The sequence below is a fragment of the Geosmithia morbida genome, assembly GCF_012550715.1.
Source record: "Geosmithia morbida isolate 1262 chromosome Unknown scaffold_3, whole genome shotgun sequence".
In the NCBI taxonomy this organism is placed as follows: domain Eukaryota; kingdom Fungi; phylum Ascomycota; class Sordariomycetes; order Hypocreales; family Bionectriaceae; genus Geosmithia; species Geosmithia morbida.
Genome location: NW_023336190.1, coordinates 1,432,196 through 1,449,656, shown reverse-complemented (window position 1 = coordinate 1,449,656; position 17,461 = coordinate 1,432,196). Strand labels below are relative to the sequence as shown.

The 17,461-nt window shown below is 58.7% G+C and overlaps 5 protein-coding genes across 5 annotated transcripts; 4 read left to right on the top strand and 1 right to left on the bottom strand.

The window, feature by feature from the left end:
* Positions 1–128: 128 nt before the first annotated feature.
* GMORB2_5373 (TBC1 domain family member 8/9) lies at positions 129–4,322 on the top strand (the record flags this gene model as incomplete). Its single annotated transcript, XM_035467347.1, has 3 exons — positions 129–140; positions 699–1,115; positions 1,239–4,322. 3 exons carry the CDS (start codon positions 129–131, stop codon positions 4,320–4,322), a joined length of 3,513 nt encoding a protein of 1,170 aa, XP_035323359.1.
* Positions 4,323–6,215: 1,893 nt separating this feature from the next.
* GMORB2_5372 (uncharacterized protein) lies at positions 6,216–7,313 on the top strand (the record flags this gene model as incomplete). The annotated part of the gene is made up of 3 exons (XM_035467346.1): positions 6,216–6,221; positions 6,330–6,463; positions 7,268–7,313. The coding sequence occupies 3 exons, from the start codon at positions 6,216–6,218 to the stop codon at positions 7,311–7,313; spliced, it is 186 nt and encodes a 61-aa protein (XP_035323358.1).
* A 163-nt stretch (positions 7,314–7,476) lies between these two features.
* GMORB2_5371 (Pal1 cell morphology protein) lies at positions 7,477–9,247 on the top strand (the record flags this gene model as incomplete). Its single annotated transcript, XM_035467345.1, has 3 exons — positions 7,477–7,524; positions 7,654–8,281; positions 8,412–9,247. The coding sequence occupies 3 exons, from the start codon at positions 7,477–7,479 to the stop codon at positions 9,245–9,247; spliced, it is 1,512 nt and encodes a 503-aa protein (XP_035323357.1).
* A 2,089-nt stretch (positions 9,248–11,336) lies between these two features.
* Positions 11,337–12,221, top strand: GMORB2_5370 (uncharacterized protein; the record flags this gene model as incomplete). Its single annotated transcript, XM_035467344.1, has 2 exons — positions 11,337–11,424; positions 12,205–12,221. 2 exons carry the CDS (start codon positions 11,337–11,339, stop codon positions 12,219–12,221), a joined length of 105 nt encoding a protein of 34 aa, XP_035323356.1.
* Positions 12,222–12,673: 452 nt separating this feature from the next.
* GMORB2_5369 (uncharacterized protein) lies at positions 12,674–16,720 on the bottom strand (the record flags this gene model as incomplete). Its single annotated transcript, XM_035467343.1, has 3 exons — positions 12,674–12,793; positions 12,971–13,818; positions 13,894–16,720. 3 exons carry the CDS (start codon positions 16,718–16,720, stop codon positions 12,674–12,676), a joined length of 3,795 nt encoding a protein of 1,264 aa, XP_035323355.1.
* Positions 16,721–17,461: the final 741 nt, after the last annotated feature.

Here is a 17,461-nt window from a genome sequence, read left to right as displayed (position 1 = left end):
GCCAGTGGATGAGCTAGTGGAGGAGGTCGGTAGAAGAAGCCTAGACCTGGGACTGGAGCCATCGGTCCATTGAAACGTCAGCGCTCTTCCAGTCTTCTTCTCGTACTCGCCTCGTACTGGGCCAGCACATGCTCGTAGTAGTTGGTCGGCCTGCACAGTGACATTGTACCAGCCAGCCACTACCGGTCAGCCGCTCGCCCACGCCACGAGCTCGTCCAATGCACTCCTCCCGCCCGTAGCATTCGCTCCAGAGCCTACACACCACAGATCACCACCACAACCACCACCATCTACTACTGCCCGCCTGTTGAAACCTCCCCTCCCGATCCGACTCATCCTTACCCTCTCCAAGAGGAACGCTTTTTCTTCTCTTCTTCTTCTTTTCTTTTTTGCTGCCCTCACCACTCTTACTGTCCCATAAGCATACCGCCACCCTCTTCTCATATTCTCGTACCACAATCGTCTATCCATCCTTCTCTCCGCTCCCTCCTTCTTTCTCGTTCCATCCTCTCCATCCTCTCCCTCTCCCTTCCACGGACGGCGTCGTCATGCGCCACCGCTGACGACTCCCCCAATATAACACACACACGCACGCACGCACGCACGCGCGCGTACACACACACGGCGTAGAAGAAGAATAGAGACAAGACAGAACCATGTTTGCCAACTTTACGAGCATCGTCCAGAAGGCTCAGCAGCTCATCGATCCTACCCAGGGCCTCAACCTGTCCAACTCGGACAGGAATCCGTCCAAGTCGTCCCTCTTCCAGAGCCAGTTCCGTCTCCCCCCCACCCAGAATCCCATCTACGAGATCAATGCGGAGCTCACCATACCGCCTTCGTCGTCTTCGAACTCGGGCTCGAACCCCGGAAATGCCATCCACGGAGGAGACAGGGACCACCAGAGGGGGTGGCATTATGCCGGGAAGCTGCACCTGTCCGAGGCCTACATGTGCTTCTCCACCACGCCCTCGAGCTTCTCCCAGGCGGCCAGCGTGTCCACCTCGTCGGCCTTTACCGGCCAGACGCACGGAGGCGGTCCCAGCGGCAACGGCTTCACCTTTCCGCTCTGTGCCATAAGGAGGGTCGAGAGGTTGAACAGTCAGAATTTTCAGGTATCTCCCGTCCCCTCCCCCCCCCCCCCCTCGAGTCTGGAGTCGGTCAGCTCTGGTGTGTGTGTGTGTGTGTGTGTGTGTGTGTAGACGGCTGACGGTTACCTACCTCCCCCGCCTCGACAGTTCGCCCTAGCCTTCACGACGTGGAACGGCCTCCTCTACGACGACGCAAAGGACGGCCCCAAGGATCGGAGAGACGGTCGGGAGCAGCGGATCATACTACACCTCGCCGGTACACGCCAGGCCTGCGAGCGCTTCTGCGACGGGCTGAAGAAGGGCCTGAGGGCCGGCGTCGGCAACGTCGGCAAGCTGCGCAGCGTCGCCTCCGAGAACTACTCCGAGTACCTGCTCCGGTCCGACGAGAAGAAGAACGCGACGCCGCCCGACGCCGGCCTGGGCATGGTCTTCCGCTACCCCGGAGACCCCAAGAAGCTGCGGGACCGCGCCAAGATGCGCCTGTGGGCCGAGTATCTCCGCGACAACGGCCGCAACTTCACCCTCATCCGCCAGCCCACCTTCCACAAGCTGATCCGCGTCGGCCTGCCGAACCGCCTGCGCGGCGAGGTCTGGGAGGTCACGTCCGGCTCCATCTTCCTCCGCCTCGAGACCCCGGAGCTCTACGCCGAGACCCTGGCCAGGTTCGAGGGCCACGAGTCGCTGGCCATTGACGAGATCGAGAAGGACCTCAACCGCAGCCTGCCGGAGTACCCGGGCTTCCAGAGCGACGAGGGCATCGGCCGCCTGCGCCGCGTGCTGACGGCCTACAGCTGGGTCAACACCGAGGTCGGCTACTGCCAGGCCATGAACATCGTCGTGGCCGCCCTGCTCATCTACATGTCCGAGGCCCAGGCCTTCTTCCTCCTCTCCACCCTGTGCGACCGGCTGGTGCCGGGGTACTACTCGACCACCATGTACGGCACCCTGCTGGACCAGAAGGTGTTTGAGTGCCTGGTCGAGCGCACCATGCCCATCCTGTGGGAGCACCTGGTCAAGAGCGACGTGCAGCTGTCGGTCGTGTCGCTGCCGTGGTTCCTGTCGCTGTACATCAACTCGATGCCCCTCGTCTACGCCTTCCGCGTCCTCGACGTCTTCTTCGTCGAGGGCCCCAAGGTGCTCTTCCAGGTCGGGCTGGCCATCCTGCGCATCAACGGCGAGGAGCTGCTGGACGCGGCCGACGACGGCACCTTCATCTCCGTGCTCAAGTCGTACTTTTCGCGGCTGGACCAGTCGGCCCACCCCAAGTCGGAGAACCCCAAGCTGCGGGCCGTCACGCGCTTCCAGGAGCTCATGGTGGTGGCCTTCAAGGAGTTCTCGTCCATCACGCACAGCACCATCACCGAGCTGCGGCTCAAGAACAAGGACGCCGTGCTCAACAACATCGAGAACTTTGCGAAGCGCACCGCCCTCCGCAACCTGGGCCCGGACAGCAAGCTGCTCAGCCCCGAGGAGCTGGGCGCGCTGTACGACCGCTTCTACAACATCCTGTACGACCGCCAGCAGCGCAACATGGTGATGCAGCAGGAGAGGCAGAAGCGGGCCCGGGCCAGCCGGGTGCGGGCCTCGGACATCTTCTCGGGCAGCGCCGCGTCGTCGGCGCCGCAGAGCGAGGTCGAGAAGGGCCGCGTCGGCCTGGGGCCCAGCACGAACCTGATGGACTACGACGCCTTCCGCGAGTTCCTGGCGTCCATGGCCAAGTGGGCCATCTCCGACTCGCCGGGCCAGTCCCGGCGCGACTCGCTGGACCGCGGGTCGGCCCACAAGCAGCCCCCGAACCGGCCTCACCACCGTCACCACCAGAGCGCCCGCCGGCCGACGGCGGCGGACCTGATGCTGTCGGCCTGGGGCGCGGGCCCGGAGCCGGCCGAGCACGAGTTCCTCGGCCGGCTGTTCCGCAAGTGGGACGTCGACGGCAACGGCGAGCTGACGCTGCAGAACGTGGTCAACGGGCTCGCGCGGATCAGGGGCAGGCGCGACATCATGGGCATCATCACCTACTTCTTCGAGCTGTACGACGACGACGGCGACGGGCGGGTGGACCGCGAGGGCATACTGCGCATCTCGGAGACGCTCCTGTTCCTGTCCCGGCGGGGGCTGGAGGGCACGCTCAGCCCGGGGGCGTCGACGCTGGCGCTCAACGGCGACGCCAGCGTCCGCGAGTCGCAGGGCAGCCTGCAGCCCGGGACGTCGACCAACGAGCGGTTCCTGGGGAGCGTGAGCGCGTTCATCCGACGGTGCTTCGAGTACGCGGATCCGGATCACCCGGGAGCCGGCCCGGGAGCCGGCGCGGCCGCCTCCTCCTCCGAGGGTGAAGGGGCCGACCTGGTCGACGTCGGCACGGACGGCACAGACGAGCGGGACGCGACGGAGAGGCCGAGCGGCGACGGCGACGGCAGCGACAGCAAGACGGAGCAGCGAGCCAGGTCGGCCAACGCGGCGCTCGACCCAGCTCACCCGCTGCACATCACGCTCCCGACGTTCAGGATGGTGGTGCTGGCGGACGAGCTGCTGGAGCAGTTCTTCGAGTCGTCATTCCCGACGTCGTTCCACGTGATCGAGGGCGTATCGCAGGCGGCCGCGGCGTCCGGCTCGTTGACGGGCGGGCTGACGACCTTCTCGAGTCTCGGATTCGGATCGTCCAGGCCTCACGGCGGGTCGACGTCGGCATCGGCCAGCCGCCACCCTGCCGGGTCGGCGGCGGCGGCGGCGGCGGCGGCGACCGGAGGAGGAGTCGTCGGCGGACCTCCCGGTGGCAGGGGTCTGCGCGGGGTCATGGACGGCATCATCACGGACGGGATGAGGGTGGCGACGGAGGTGAGGAGGCGGATGGAGGAGGCGCAGAGGGAGCTGGAGAAGAACGCGACGGCGACGGGACGGCCGCTGGCGGCGGGGGCGGACGAGGACGACGAGGACGACGAGGACGACGACGTCGGCGTGGCGATCGGGGTTCGCAAGGGGCCGTCGAGGAGCGGCGCGGACGACGACGGCCGGTCGGTCAAGTCCTCTGACAGGGATCTGCTGACGGGTGCGGAGGCCGATGCCGGTGCCGGGGACGGTGCAGGCGGAACCGGTACGGCAACGGCAACGGCAGCGGGAGCGGCGGCGGCGACGACGGCGGCGGCGGCGGCAGCAGCAGCAGCAGCAGCCGGGGCTGGGAAGGATGGGAGGAGATTGACTTCCAGTGAGGGTATAGTAGAGTTTGAGGGGTGATTGACGTATTTCAGGCATTGACTGTGTCACAATCCTTCCTCGTCTCCTCTCTTCTTCTTGTCGTTTTTTTGCCCCCCTCTCTCCTTCTCTTCTACTCTATCTCTCCTTCTCTCTCTCTCTCTCTTGCTTTCTGCTTTCGTTCTCCTCACCGTCTACGTCTTGATTTGTCCTTTTTATTGCCTTTTTATTGTACGAAAGGAGTCTACAGGTTACAAGTATTGGTATGGGATTGTTGAGGGGTTTGGGTACGAATAGTCGAGGATCAAATATACATACGTCTATATATACATATATATATATACATATATATATATACATATATATATGGAAATTGTATCTAGATCTGCACCGAGTGAGGATGCAGAATATATGTGATTGATGACGTCTGAAAAAGATGTGGTCCAGGAGTTGGTCGTCCGGGTCTGGATGCCGAGACTATCCCAGAATCAGGATACTAGATGTTGAGGCTATCGAAGATTCCGAGACGACTCCATGCATACGCTATACATATGTACGGATTGACACGTGACAAGATGTCTGTCTTTACTGATGATGAGATTGGTGCAGGGTATCTGGAAGTATCGTCAGTCGAGAGGATCGACGCAGGATGATCGAAGACGGGAAGGATGGAGACGAGCACGTGCTTCCCAGCGGTGAAGCAGAGGAGCCGAAGCGGAACACGCGTAAACCAGTGAGCGGGAATGCCCCCAGACACGGGATATTTCCGGGGAGTCGCGGGACGCGGAATTCAGGTGGGAAGAGAGATTAAAGTCAGAGGCAGAGACAGAGATGCTATCCAGCATTTCTTTTATTTGTTTTTTGACCAGGAGAGCATGCCGTGTGTCTTGCATACGTCGTGCGGACCTAGTCCTAGTCCTACCTGGTGACGGTACCAATATACCGATACACGGAGTATTGATAGTACTATATAGCGCTGCAGCCTGTGCACTATACCGAGTGTTGATGCATGCACCGTACGGAGTAATCTGCACGGATACAGATCACGGAGCACCGGTACAGATGTGCAGTGACGTGATGTTACCGAGAGGGCATACAGATTATACCTGTACGGTACATCCGTCACTCGACGGATGTGGATTGTCTTCTACCTATACTGATGATGATGCCTGTACGGTATGCACCTCTGGTCATACGCGGGGGTCTTTGGGTCTTTTTCATCTATCCATCGTCATCACCATCTATCCACCCTCTTCCTCTTCTTTTCTCTTGCCAAGCAAAGCCGAGACAAGCCGTCATGCCGTGAACGGACGTTTTGCAGGTAGATGGATCATGGTGGTAAAGCGTAGGGAGCATTAATCTATACGTCGTACGTATTGATAATAATATACTCCGTACTCGGTACTCGGTACCCGGTGCAGACTACAGATTACAGATTACAGATTACAGATGAATACGTACCGTAATATTTCAATACGTGCAGACCCAGCCTCCGGGGCATCCCCCATCCCATTCCCCACCTGGTAATTCCGTATTGCTTCTGACGACTGACTGTGCAGGCAGGCAAGGTCTCCTTTATTTCCCGGTCCCTAGTCGAGGTCTCCCTCCCTCCCTGCCAATCCCTGCCTCTTCTTCTTCTACCCTGGTCTGCAGATCTCAAACCTGCCGAGTAAGGGGAATGGATGGTCGACAGTCGCGAGTACCCATCCGCTGCTCGGTGTACCGTACGTGCGTATGTAGTAGTGATGTGTAGTGATGCGCGCTCGACATGTACGGAGCAGTATGGATTGATACGTAGATGTAGTGGTAGCGGAGAATGGAGAGTACATTGCAGCTGGGCACTCTTCGTCCTGATCGGCCTTGTCAAATCTATCTATCTGTTTCCCTCTCTCACAATCCCCTACATGTGCATGATATAGATGATATAGGGAGAAGATGTACGTTTAGAACGGAGAACGATGGAACGTCAGCCAACCCCAACCCCGGCCCCCCCCCCTTTTCCCTAATATCCCCCTCTGCCCCGCCCACACGCTACCCACTACCGAATAGACCCAGGGTTTTTTTTTTGTTGAGCACCTCAGTAGCTGTAGCAGCACCACCAGCATCAGCACCAGCACCAGCACCAGCACCAGCACCGGCACCAGCACCGGCACCACCAGCACCAGCAAGCAGCAGCAGCAGCAGTGACAAGCAATGTCCGGAGACAGGGAGCATAATCCAGAGAAGCCATAGCACCCCCTCACCCTCTCCCTCTCCCTCTCCCTTCTCCGCTACCAAATTAATCCGCATCCGCCTTTCTTCCCTTCTTTTTTTTTTTTTTTTCCTTCCCACTGCCGTGTTACCCTTTCTTTCCACCCTTCCTTCTTCCCCGCCCCCAACAAACAGATATAAGACGAAGGGAAAGGAAGGAAACAGTCCACAGTAGATCGGAAGAAGATGGCGGGATATGACCCGTTCCGGCCAGGTACGTTTATCCCTTATTCGATATCCTGTATTCAAAACTCCAAAACCCCCTGATCTGCCCGCTTGCAACATGCACGCACCGCCGCAACACGCAACACCCTCTCCATCATGTAAAGACGAGTCCCCTATACGCCCGATGCCTATCTATACAGGGGGGGGAGGGGGGAGGGGTTGCTCTCTCTCTTTGTCTGTCCCCCCCCCCCNATGTAAAGACGAGTCCCCTATACGCCCGATGCCTATCTATACAGGGGGGGGAGGGGGGAGGGGTTGCTCTCTCTCTTTGTCTGTCCCCCCCCCCCGGGTTACCCTGATTGGCATCACATCCCCCCTCCCCCCCCCCCCCCCCCCCCCCCCCATCAAACCAAAACGTCTCTACCCATAATTTACTACTCTCCCTCTCTACTCCTCTCCTCTCCCTCTCTCGCCTTCGAATCAGGTCATTCTGTTGCGTGCCGACTCGTCTCGTACCTGGTTGAGAACCCACCCCGTCACCACTTTTTCTAACGAGAGGAACCCCCAAACAGAACCGGCCCCCTCACCAGGCCTGAGCATCAACCTCAACTCCAATAACCCCTTTCGCAATCGTGCCGCCTCACCGGCTTCGCCATTCGACGAAGCCTTCTCCAGCAGGCCCACGTCCAGGAACCCCTTTCTCGATCCGGCCCAGCAACCCCAGCAGCAGCACACGCTACAGCCCCCGTTCCATTCGCCTCCGCTGCCCTCGCCCGGCGCCATGTCTACCTTTTCCGATCACAACTCCATGTCGGCCGAGGACATATTTGTACGTCGAGCCTCGATCTCTCGTCCTCCTCGCTCCCCCCCCCCTAACTCCGCGCCCCCCCCCCCCCCCCCCCCCCCCCCCCCCCTCCCCGCATCCCTTTCCTTGCAGACGTCTCCTTCCGCAGACTAGTCCGCCGACTGGTCCGCCCCGGGGCAGCTCTTCCCCTCTCCCGACGCTGACATCGGCCGGCAGAACTCGATGACCCTCGACAGCAACAAGCCTGCTCCTGCTCCTGCTCCGAGACAGCCACCCCCTCCCCCCCCCTCTGCATCCCAACAGGGTATCCTCATCGACCTCGACAACGACAACGACCGCTCCTCCGACCCCAAGGCCCGCAGGATGCCTCCCCCCCCGTCGCGCCCCGGCGGTCCCTCGGCCTCCCCCTCCAGACGACCGCCGCCTCCCCAGCCTCAGCCGCAGCGGTCCTCCCGGGCTCGACGTAACTCGGACTCGTCCATACTCGACTTCGACACGATGCCCCTCACCGAGGAGGAGAAGAGGATGATTGCCCGTCGCCGCGAGCGCGAACGTCAGAAGCGGGACGCCCCCAAGCCGCCGGCCGGCCCCACCGTCGGGGCCACCAAGGCTGCTGCCGCCCCTGCTGCCGACGCCACCGCCGAGAAGTCGGACAGGCGGGATGCGCGTGAGCGGCGCGAACGCGACCGTGAGGGCAAAACCAGGAGCAAGTCTGGGAGGCCCAACCGCCGCGTCGACATCATCGATCAGCTCGATGCCACGGGCATCTACGGCACAGGACGTACGTTCCCCCCACACCCCAAAACTCGCACCGCCCCTCGGGCCATCTGCGTCCTGGACTGGTACGGACCGTTCGGGAGCGCACGGGACGCATGGGCAGGTAAGGATCGAAAGCTGACTCACCTTCCCAGTCTTCCACCACGACGGTCCCTTTGACGCCCTCAACCCCCACCGCAACCGGAACACGAGCCGCAGGGCCCCGATGCAGGCCTTCCCCAAGGACTCGCTCAACAACTCGCTCGGCGGATCCGGCCCGCTCAACAACCAGGCCGACCACACCCTCTTCATGGGCCAGGGCGACGACGACGCCGCCTTTCGCGACTACGCCTCCAAGCGCGTGGCCGCCGCCCCCCGCCTCGACGGGGACGTCACCATCTTCAACCCCACCCAGCGCATCGACGCCATCCACGGCGACGAGAGCGAGGGCCTGGGCACGTCGACCTTCCTCGAGGGAGCCCCCGCAGCCCGCTCGGCCATCACGCGCGACCTCGCCGAGAGGCAGCAGCAGATGGCCGAAGGCGGATCCGGCGGCGGCGGCCTGCAGCGCAAGAAGTCGCTCGCCCAGCGCCTGCGCATGAACAAGGGCGGCAGCAGCGGCCACCGCGTCATGTCGCCCGACGCCTACGGCGGTAGGTCCGCCAGCGTCGGCACCACGGCCAGGGGCGACCCCTTCGCCGAGGAGTTCTCCCGCGGCGCCGGCGAGGAGTCCCTCAGCCTGCGCCCGCGAGAGAGAGCCATGTCTCCCGACGCGCCGGTCCCCGCTCCGCGCCGCCGTGCCGCCTCGGGCGCCGCCCTGGAGCGCCGGTCGACGGCGGACGCCAGCATGACCAACGACGACGGCGCCGCCCCCAAGCCCAGCGGCATCCTGGGGAGGATGAAGAGCCTCAAGGGAGGTCGCAGGCCCGCGAGGACGGCCGAGAGCGCCGCCAGCCCTCCGCCGCCCACGAATCACGGGGCGGCCATGTAGGGACCGAGGGAGGGCCGCTGTGCTATGGACGTTCAGACGGGAGACGGGCCTGTCCGGGGAGTGGACCGTGCACCCGACTCCTCTTCATCGATATCGAGGCTCGTCTCTATCCTCTGCGCCCCATCCCTGTGGGGTCTTCTCAGGGTCAAGGACCAAGTTTTCGACGGCAGCATTCTTGTCTGTCGACGGCGACGAAGTAGCGTGTATATATCTGGGCTTCTACCTGGCCTCTTTTTTTTTTCTGGTGCCTTGTCCTGCCTGTTTTCTCTATTCGTCTTCTTTCCTCTCCTCTTTCTTCTCCCATGTATTTATTTGGTTCTCCTTCGTTTCTCCTCACCTCGTCTTTTTTTTTTTTGTTACAGTATCATTGTCCTTGGAAAGGAAATGGTGTGAGGGAAGGACCGTGGCAAAGATGCGGGCCAAGTACAGGGCCATACATAGCATGACGTATGCTAATATACGGGAAGGGCTGGGCCCGAAGGTGGAAACTCTCTTCTGTTTCTGTTGCTGGGTTGCCTTGAAGTGTAGATCTGATGGTCCGAGAATTGCGCTGCTGTAGATGTATGCCACGCCTATGCGGCCCTATCTAGGCCTGACGTAATCGTCGCCTTACGGAGGGCTAGGATAGTATGATGAAGGAAAGAGCATCGAGATGGAACAAGTTGAGGGGGAAAAAAAACTTGTACACTTTGCTACTATGAGAATTGAGATCGTTGCCGATGAAAAAACAAAATTCGTCATGGTCTGATTGTTATCAGGTTATCTGCATAGGACTTTACACAACGTACCTGAAATATAAAACTTACCACCTATTTTGGAGAGGTGATAATATAAAGCATTCTTCGCCTCCCCTGGGGCCCTTCCCGTACCTTTTCTCCCTTTTTAGACCATCAACCGTTTACTTGTATGGGAATCAAATCTAGGTCAACTTGGCGGTGGATATATAGGGTAGGACTCTTTTTTTTTTTTCTTTCCTGTATTTTGATTTATCGAATCCTCTTGTGTTGCTATAGTGCGAGTATATATATATATAATATGGTATGCATGTATTACATAATACTCATTCATCATTTTGCCTTGGGACCTCGTACTATTACTACTACTACTACTACTACGACGAATCGATAGATGACATAAAAAAAAAACCCTGAAACCAACCGACAGGATGAATCCGACATGGGGTCACCACCACCGACACCAACCGGACTCGTTCCGGCCACGATCCTGGCGTCCAGACAGGAAGCCAGGAGGGAACGTCAGTCCAGACGAGGGAGGGTGAGGTGCGGAACGGATGGTGTAGATGGGTATATCCTGCGAGGAGGGTTGGAGAGGGGTACGGTGGTGGGAATCAGTTCTGATGTGGAACAGTTTGGACTCTTGGTGAGTTTCTTCTTCTTTTTTTCTTCTCCCACCCTGTTTGTTTTTTCTGGTTCTTTTCCTTCCTTCTTTCTTTCTGTCATACGAAGTTTCTTCTGTCATAGGAGCCTCTCTTCTTCTGTTATTGAAAAAAAAAAGGAATCCACCTCAAATATATATATATATATTGATATTGTTTGGAGAGAAAAAAGAAGAAGAAGAAAAAAAACTAATCGTAAACGTACCGCCACAGCTTGGTGTTCAATTCCTCATCGAGACTCTACTCGATGGAGAGGATGACAGGATACTGATCGTGACGCCTAGACCGCAGATGGAGATTGTCAGGTTGGTGGTTGACGGACTCGGTGCTGCCGTGGCGAGCGGAGCGAGGACCCGGAGTGAAGAAGAGGTTCGTCGAGAAACAAACGGCACGGACACTGCGAGCGAATCGAGGACCAGAAGTGAAGAGAGGACCAAGAGAATACTCGACAGGCTGAGCATATCCCGCGTATTCGACATGGACGGTCTATCCGAAGTCTTATCAGACCTAGACAGCCCGTCAGACCAAGGAACACGAGCACCAAGAGCACCAAGGGCACCATCCTCCGAGATAAAGGACAGCCAAGATGATGATGATGACGACGACGACGACGACGACGACGACGATGCCAATACCAGCAAAGACGACAAGACCGGCAGAGACGATCAAGATAAGCCATCACCCTCCATCATCATGATAACACACACGGCGACCCTCCTATCTAGCCTGTTCGCCCACCGCGGCCCCAAGACGGCCCACGCCACGCTGTCGCACCTGTCGCGTAGGATGACACACCTCTCCCGGACATTGCCTTCCTCTCCTCTCGTAATATTGCTCAACGGGAGTACGACTTTCTCTGTCAAACAGCAGCAGCAGCAGCAGCAGCAGCAGCAACAGCAACAGCGACGAGATCAAGATCAGACTCTCGCTTCTATATTCTCCGGAGGGCCGGCTGCATCGGCGAGACCTGCCTATGGGAACCTGTTTGCGCAGATGCTCGATCTGCACCTATTCACTGTACGTACCATGCTGTCGGAACATCGTCGACAACATCAACCTCCAGAGCGGCAGCAGCAGCAGCAGCAAATCATGACGATACAGGTCCTGCTTGATAATGTTGGCCTTTGTGAGCAGAGATTCGGTTTGGTGACGGTTCGTCAGGGGAGGGTGATTGATCTACCATGACATGTCGTTATAAAAAGAATGGTAACAGACTACTTTTTTTATTCCTCTTGACGAATACGAAATCATTCTACTATAGAAGAAAAATACGATAGTAGAGACTTGCTATTATCTCTCATTATTACTCTGATTTTTTATTTATTATTAATTTTTTATATATATACAGAGACAAGCACACACATACACACACATGTACACACACACACACACACACACATATATATATATATATATATACATTCATACACATACACATATACATATACACATGCGCACAAGGACAACAAAGCAAATGCCATTTATCCAGAAGGAAATGATGATGATAATAATAATAATGATAAAGAAAGATACTCAAAAATATACCCTCGCCACATTGAAGTAGCAACGCTAGGTTGAAAAAAAAAAGGACAACCAAAAGAAAAAGTGTTGTGAAAAAAAAATAAAAAATCAAACGGATAAAAGGAGAAAGCAAAGAAAAATAAAAATTGTAGGCTCAAACTTGAATCTCTCACCAAATATCTTTCTTTCCAAAAAATATATCAACAACCCCTCATCCTTTCTTCTTCTTTCCTTTCCACCCCCCCTTTCTCTTCTTCTCTTCTCTTCTCTCCCATCCCAGCATTAAGCCACATGATTGTAAGCCGTCTCTCTCTCTTCTTCCCCCATCTACAATTCCAATTCCTAAATGTCCTTTTTTTTTCTGCACTATGAACTTCTTTGTACATTACTTTGCACATCTCATACATGAGAAGAAATATGAAGAAAGAAGAAGAGAAGAAATGAGAAGAGAAGAAAGAAGGAGAGGGAAAAAAAGATATCCAAAATGTCGACATGGGACGAGCAGCATCTTACTGAATAGCAGATCCTGATCCTGCAACGGGCGGCATCTCGGATCGACGATTGCTCTTCCAAAAGTCAATGGCCTCGACGATATCTTCTCCTCGTTCGCCTTCGTACGCAAAGAGGATCTTATCACGGGATGTCAGCAACCATTCCAATAGATGGTGAGAAGAAAAAGAAAAGCAGCAAGAAAGACACGGAAGAAAAGAGGAGAAGAGAGAGAGAGAGAGAGAGAGAGAGAGAGAGAGAGAGAGAGAGAGAGAAGAGATAGAAAACAGAGAGAAATGACGGGAAAAAAGACTCACCTCGTGTGTACTGCTGTGAAGCATCCTGAGATTCCGATGAGGTATGATGTGAACAGCACCATTCTCAATGTTGCGCAGCTCGATAAAGTTTGGCTCAAACGCCAGGATCCAGGGATAGCTGAGGGCAAAGTTGGTCGGCGTACCCTCCCAGTCGATGCGCCACTCGGGCCTAGCCCTCCATCCGTTGCGGTTGACGAAGAAGGAGAACTCCGAATAGTTGAGGAGGAACTCGCCGTTGAGGCGCTCGATGTGGATGGGCCTGACGCCCTCCTTGCGGGCCACGAAGTCGAGCGACGTGTCGGCCTGGTCGAGCAGGGACTGCGTCTCCAGCGTCTCCAGCGACACCACCTCGAACCCCCTGGCGCACGCCACGCACAGCTTCGACTTGAGGAAGTGCACCGACGACGACTCTGTCGGTATGTAGAACTCCTTGAACGGCCGCAGCTCGTCGTGCCCTCCCGCCATGAACTTGCCCAGCCCCTTCTGCTTCTTGGCCTTGGTCATGGCGTCGTTGGGCTCGAACACCTTGATCGTGGTCGACAGCGCCGACGACTTGACGCAGCACACGAGGTGCCTGCCCATGCAGATGCCCGTCTTGAAGAAGCTGCAGTGGTTCTGGATCTTCTTGCCTCGCTTCGACAGCGCCGGCTCATCCGGGCTCAGCGCAGACACGGGGTATGACAGGAGCGTCTTGTTGGACAGCACCAGCAGCAGCTGGTACTCCTCCAGTATGTCCACCTGCGTCACCGTGGTCGCCTCCAGCACCTTCTTGGGCAGCTGCTCCTTGTTCTTGCGATCCGACACGTATATGCCATTGTCCGTTCCAAATATGAGTTTACGGCCGCCGTCTGTTTTTGTTTTTGCTCTTGTCAGATTCCGTCATCGAGGGTGAGGGGGAGGGTGAGGGTGAGGGGGAGACATACCAAACGGCGTAACACAGTTGATGTGATTCGTCCCGACGAAGAAGTTGCTCGATATGACCGTCGTGTCGAGGAAGTCGGCCCTGTCGCGCAGACGCTGCTGCGCGCTGTCAATGTACTCGAGCCACTTCTTGCGCGCGGCCTGGTTCGACGCGTAGACGGCGAGCTCGTAGCCCGCCTTGCCCAGGTGGCGAAAGGTGATGGGCCAGCCCTCGCCCTTCTTGTGGTCGGCGTTACCCGGGCGGATCGACGGGATCAGGCTGGACGACGACCGCTTGACGCCCTGCTGCGGTATCACCTCGTCCATCTCGCGGATCGACAGGAGCTCGAGCGGGATGGGTCGCCGGTACGCCTTGACCTCCTCCTGCTTGCCGTTCTGCTTGATGCGCACCAGCAGCACGGCGTGGTCGAAGAGGAAGGCCGTGATCTCGGCCGTCGGGTCCGTCGGCGACTTCTTGAACTGGCTCTTGAAGACGAGCTCGCGACCCTCCTCCGTCAGCCGCAGGTCCACCCGCTCGTTGGGCCGGAAGCGCAGCTGCTCGTGCAGCTTGCGCAGGTTGAACCGGTTCTCCGCCTTGCCCGACTCGGCGTTGACCCGGCTCAGCAGGTCGCGGATCAGCACCAGCACCTTGGGGATGTCCTCCTTGTCCGGGCTGCCGTCCTCGGTGTACTTGAGCACGTTCTCCAGCAGGAGCGGGTATCGCGCCAGGCGCGTCGTCGGCTTCGTCAGGTAGCCGTTCAGCTCTAGCTTGCGCGACTCCTTGCGCCGCTCGATCTCGTCGACAAACTTGGAGAAGTACTGGTTCGTCGACCGCTCGTTCTCGAACGCAAACTTGGCCTCGAGCTGCCGGGATCCGTACCAGATGAACGGCTCGAACTGCGGCACGTACTCGAGGAACTTGTCACCGATGTTGTGCACCACCGGCTCCTTCTGCTGCCGCGCCGTCAGCGCGTTGGCCAGCCGCGAGCTGACCGTGTGCAGGCTCGGGTGGTCGACAATGTTGCTGAAGATGTTCCTGACCACCTTGTCCCGCCGGTTGGGCGGGATCGGCGACGCCTTGGACCGCAGCGGCAGGATCCAGAAGTCGCGCAGGTACTCGAGATCCTTGACGAAGTCTCGCTCCGTGTAGCAGATCTCCGAGATGACCTCCTGCCTCTTCTGCTCCTTCTCCGACACCGTCTCGGCAATCTCCTTGGGCACCGAGTTGATCCACAGCTTCTGCTCGTCCGTCTGGTCGGCCTCGTCGTCGTTGATGTTGGCCGACTCGGGCTTGCGCAGGCCCAGCCCCGGGTTGATCTTGAGGTTGAGCCTCGACACCTGCTCCAGCCGGCGCGGGCAGGCGATGGAGTAGCAGAGCTGATCGCGCGTGCACGTGGGCGAGTAGCACTCGGACAGCAGCACGAAGACGCCGTTGACCGACGCCTTCTCCTCGGTCTGGTCCTCCATCAGGTTCTCCCTGAACTGGTACATCTCCGCCTGCGAGTCCCTCAGCCTGTGCTCGTACGTGACGTCGTGGAAGTACTTCTGCGCATCCAGGGCGCGGCCCAGCAGCAGGGCCAGGTTGCGGTCTGTCGTGCGGATGATGTACGAGAGCACGTCGACAGCTTCGGATCCGCTAAACGCGTTCTTGTACGTGAGCTCGTTCTTCGTCCGCTCGCCCGTGATGATCTTGCGGCGGAAGCATTCGGCCACCTTGGACAGCAGGGCCGGGTAGACGAGGGGCGGTCGGATCTTGGTGGCCGTGGGTGGTCGCTCGCTCTCGATCGACTTGCTCCTGGACGGACGGTGCGCCACTATGGTGGACGCGTCCGACTCGGACGGCGTCACGGTAGGGGCCGTCGACGCCATGGACATGGTCCTGGAGTGGTCGCCGTTTGACGACACCATGCTCGTCGTCCTGGTCTGCGAGCCGGGAGCCCCAGGATAGCCGTTGCCGTAGCCGTTAGCGACGGCCTGGGCGGGCAGCTCGGCGGGGGCTCTCCGGTTGGGGATGACGCGTCCGCTCATGGTCTGGTGGTCCTGAGGGTGGTAGGAGCCCGTCATAGACATGGACCGGTCATCGTGACGATCCGGGACCACCCTCCCCTGCGCGGTCGTCCTCGACTGCGAGTGCTGCTGCTGGTTGTAAGGAGCCTGGCGGGAGTGGTTGGCCGAGGACTGCTGGTACGAGCTCGGAGGGGGGTTGTAGGCCTGGGGGCGAGGAGCCGACATCATGGACTGCGAGCGGTACGAGTCGCTGTTCAGGGCCGGAGCCGGGGCCTGCTGCTGGCCTCCCGGGTAGGGCCGGGGAGGGGGAGCGCCCTGCCTGGCACCCACGGCACCGGCCGGCGGGCCCCTCGGGTCCATACGCGGCGAGGCTGGAGGCTGAGCATAAGGCCGCCTTCCCGGGGGTGGTTGCTGGTACTGTGCGTACTGTGCGTAGCCGGCGCCCGGCTGCCCGGCTGAGGCAGTTCGCTGTCCCTGGTAGAAGCCGTTGGCGACGCTGCTCGAGTCCATGGTACGGGTGCGCTGGCTTGCCATCTGGTCGTGATCGCCATAGTATCCCGGGTACTGCGGGCGCTGCTGGTGCTGCTGCGGGGGGTACTGGCGCTGCTGCATGGCCTGCTGGTGCTGGAACTGCTGGTGCTGCTGGGCGTGCGAGGACATCATGCTCTGGGTCCTGCCTGGGTCCTGCGGTGGCGGGCCCGTCATTGTCTGCGACCTGCCCGACGGCGGAGCGCCGAATATGTTGCTGAAGGCGGCGTCCCTCTGGGGATGGGCCTGGTTGGGATATCCGCCGCCTTGGGAGCGCTGGGGAGGCGCTCGGGGGTCATAGTGATAATCGGCCATGTTTGGGGGCTTCGGCTGCAGAGAGTGGAAACGAGGCGTCAGCAAGCAGGGGAGAGAAGGGGGAGGGGGACGACACGGGCGGCTGCAGGTGGCAGAAAGGCAGGCAACTGTGGCGCGAGTCACGGCAGCAGCAGCAGCAGCAGATGATGATGAATTCAATTCCTTACCGGCACAAAGCCTCAGAGTAGGCCGCTCTCAACCCAAGATACCAGGAGCAACTAGGTCGTCAGATGACGCAACGACGGTAGGCGTCGACGGTAAGGGAGGAGGAGGGGGGTATTCTGTCGTCGTCGCCAGTCGGGAGGGGGGTCCCTTAGCCCAGGCAAGGTTACGTCGTCAGGGTTGTCGGTGATCGGGAGGGGGTAGAAAAATGCAACTGCTCTTCTCAAATCCAGTCTCGAGATAAAAGGGAGAGTTGGAAAGACACGAGGTCAGATGAGTATGCGCAGCGCTCCGTCGCCTAGTCGTCGTCGTAGACAATCGTGGGTGGCGGGAGACCTGAGAGGGGAGGCGTCGATCAAGGTGTGACGATTTCCTCGAGATTCTTCACCTCGCAGCCACCATCCGGAGATGCTGGAGCGGGCCGCTCAGAGCTTGTTGCAGAAATCGAGGGGGATCCTCGCGGGCGAAGAGGGAGGGGGGGAGGGGGGGGAGGGGGGGAGAGAGGAGACATCAGTATGAATGGGATGCATGAGAACAGAAAAGACGAGAGAGAGAAGGAAGAAAAAGCGAAAACTTACC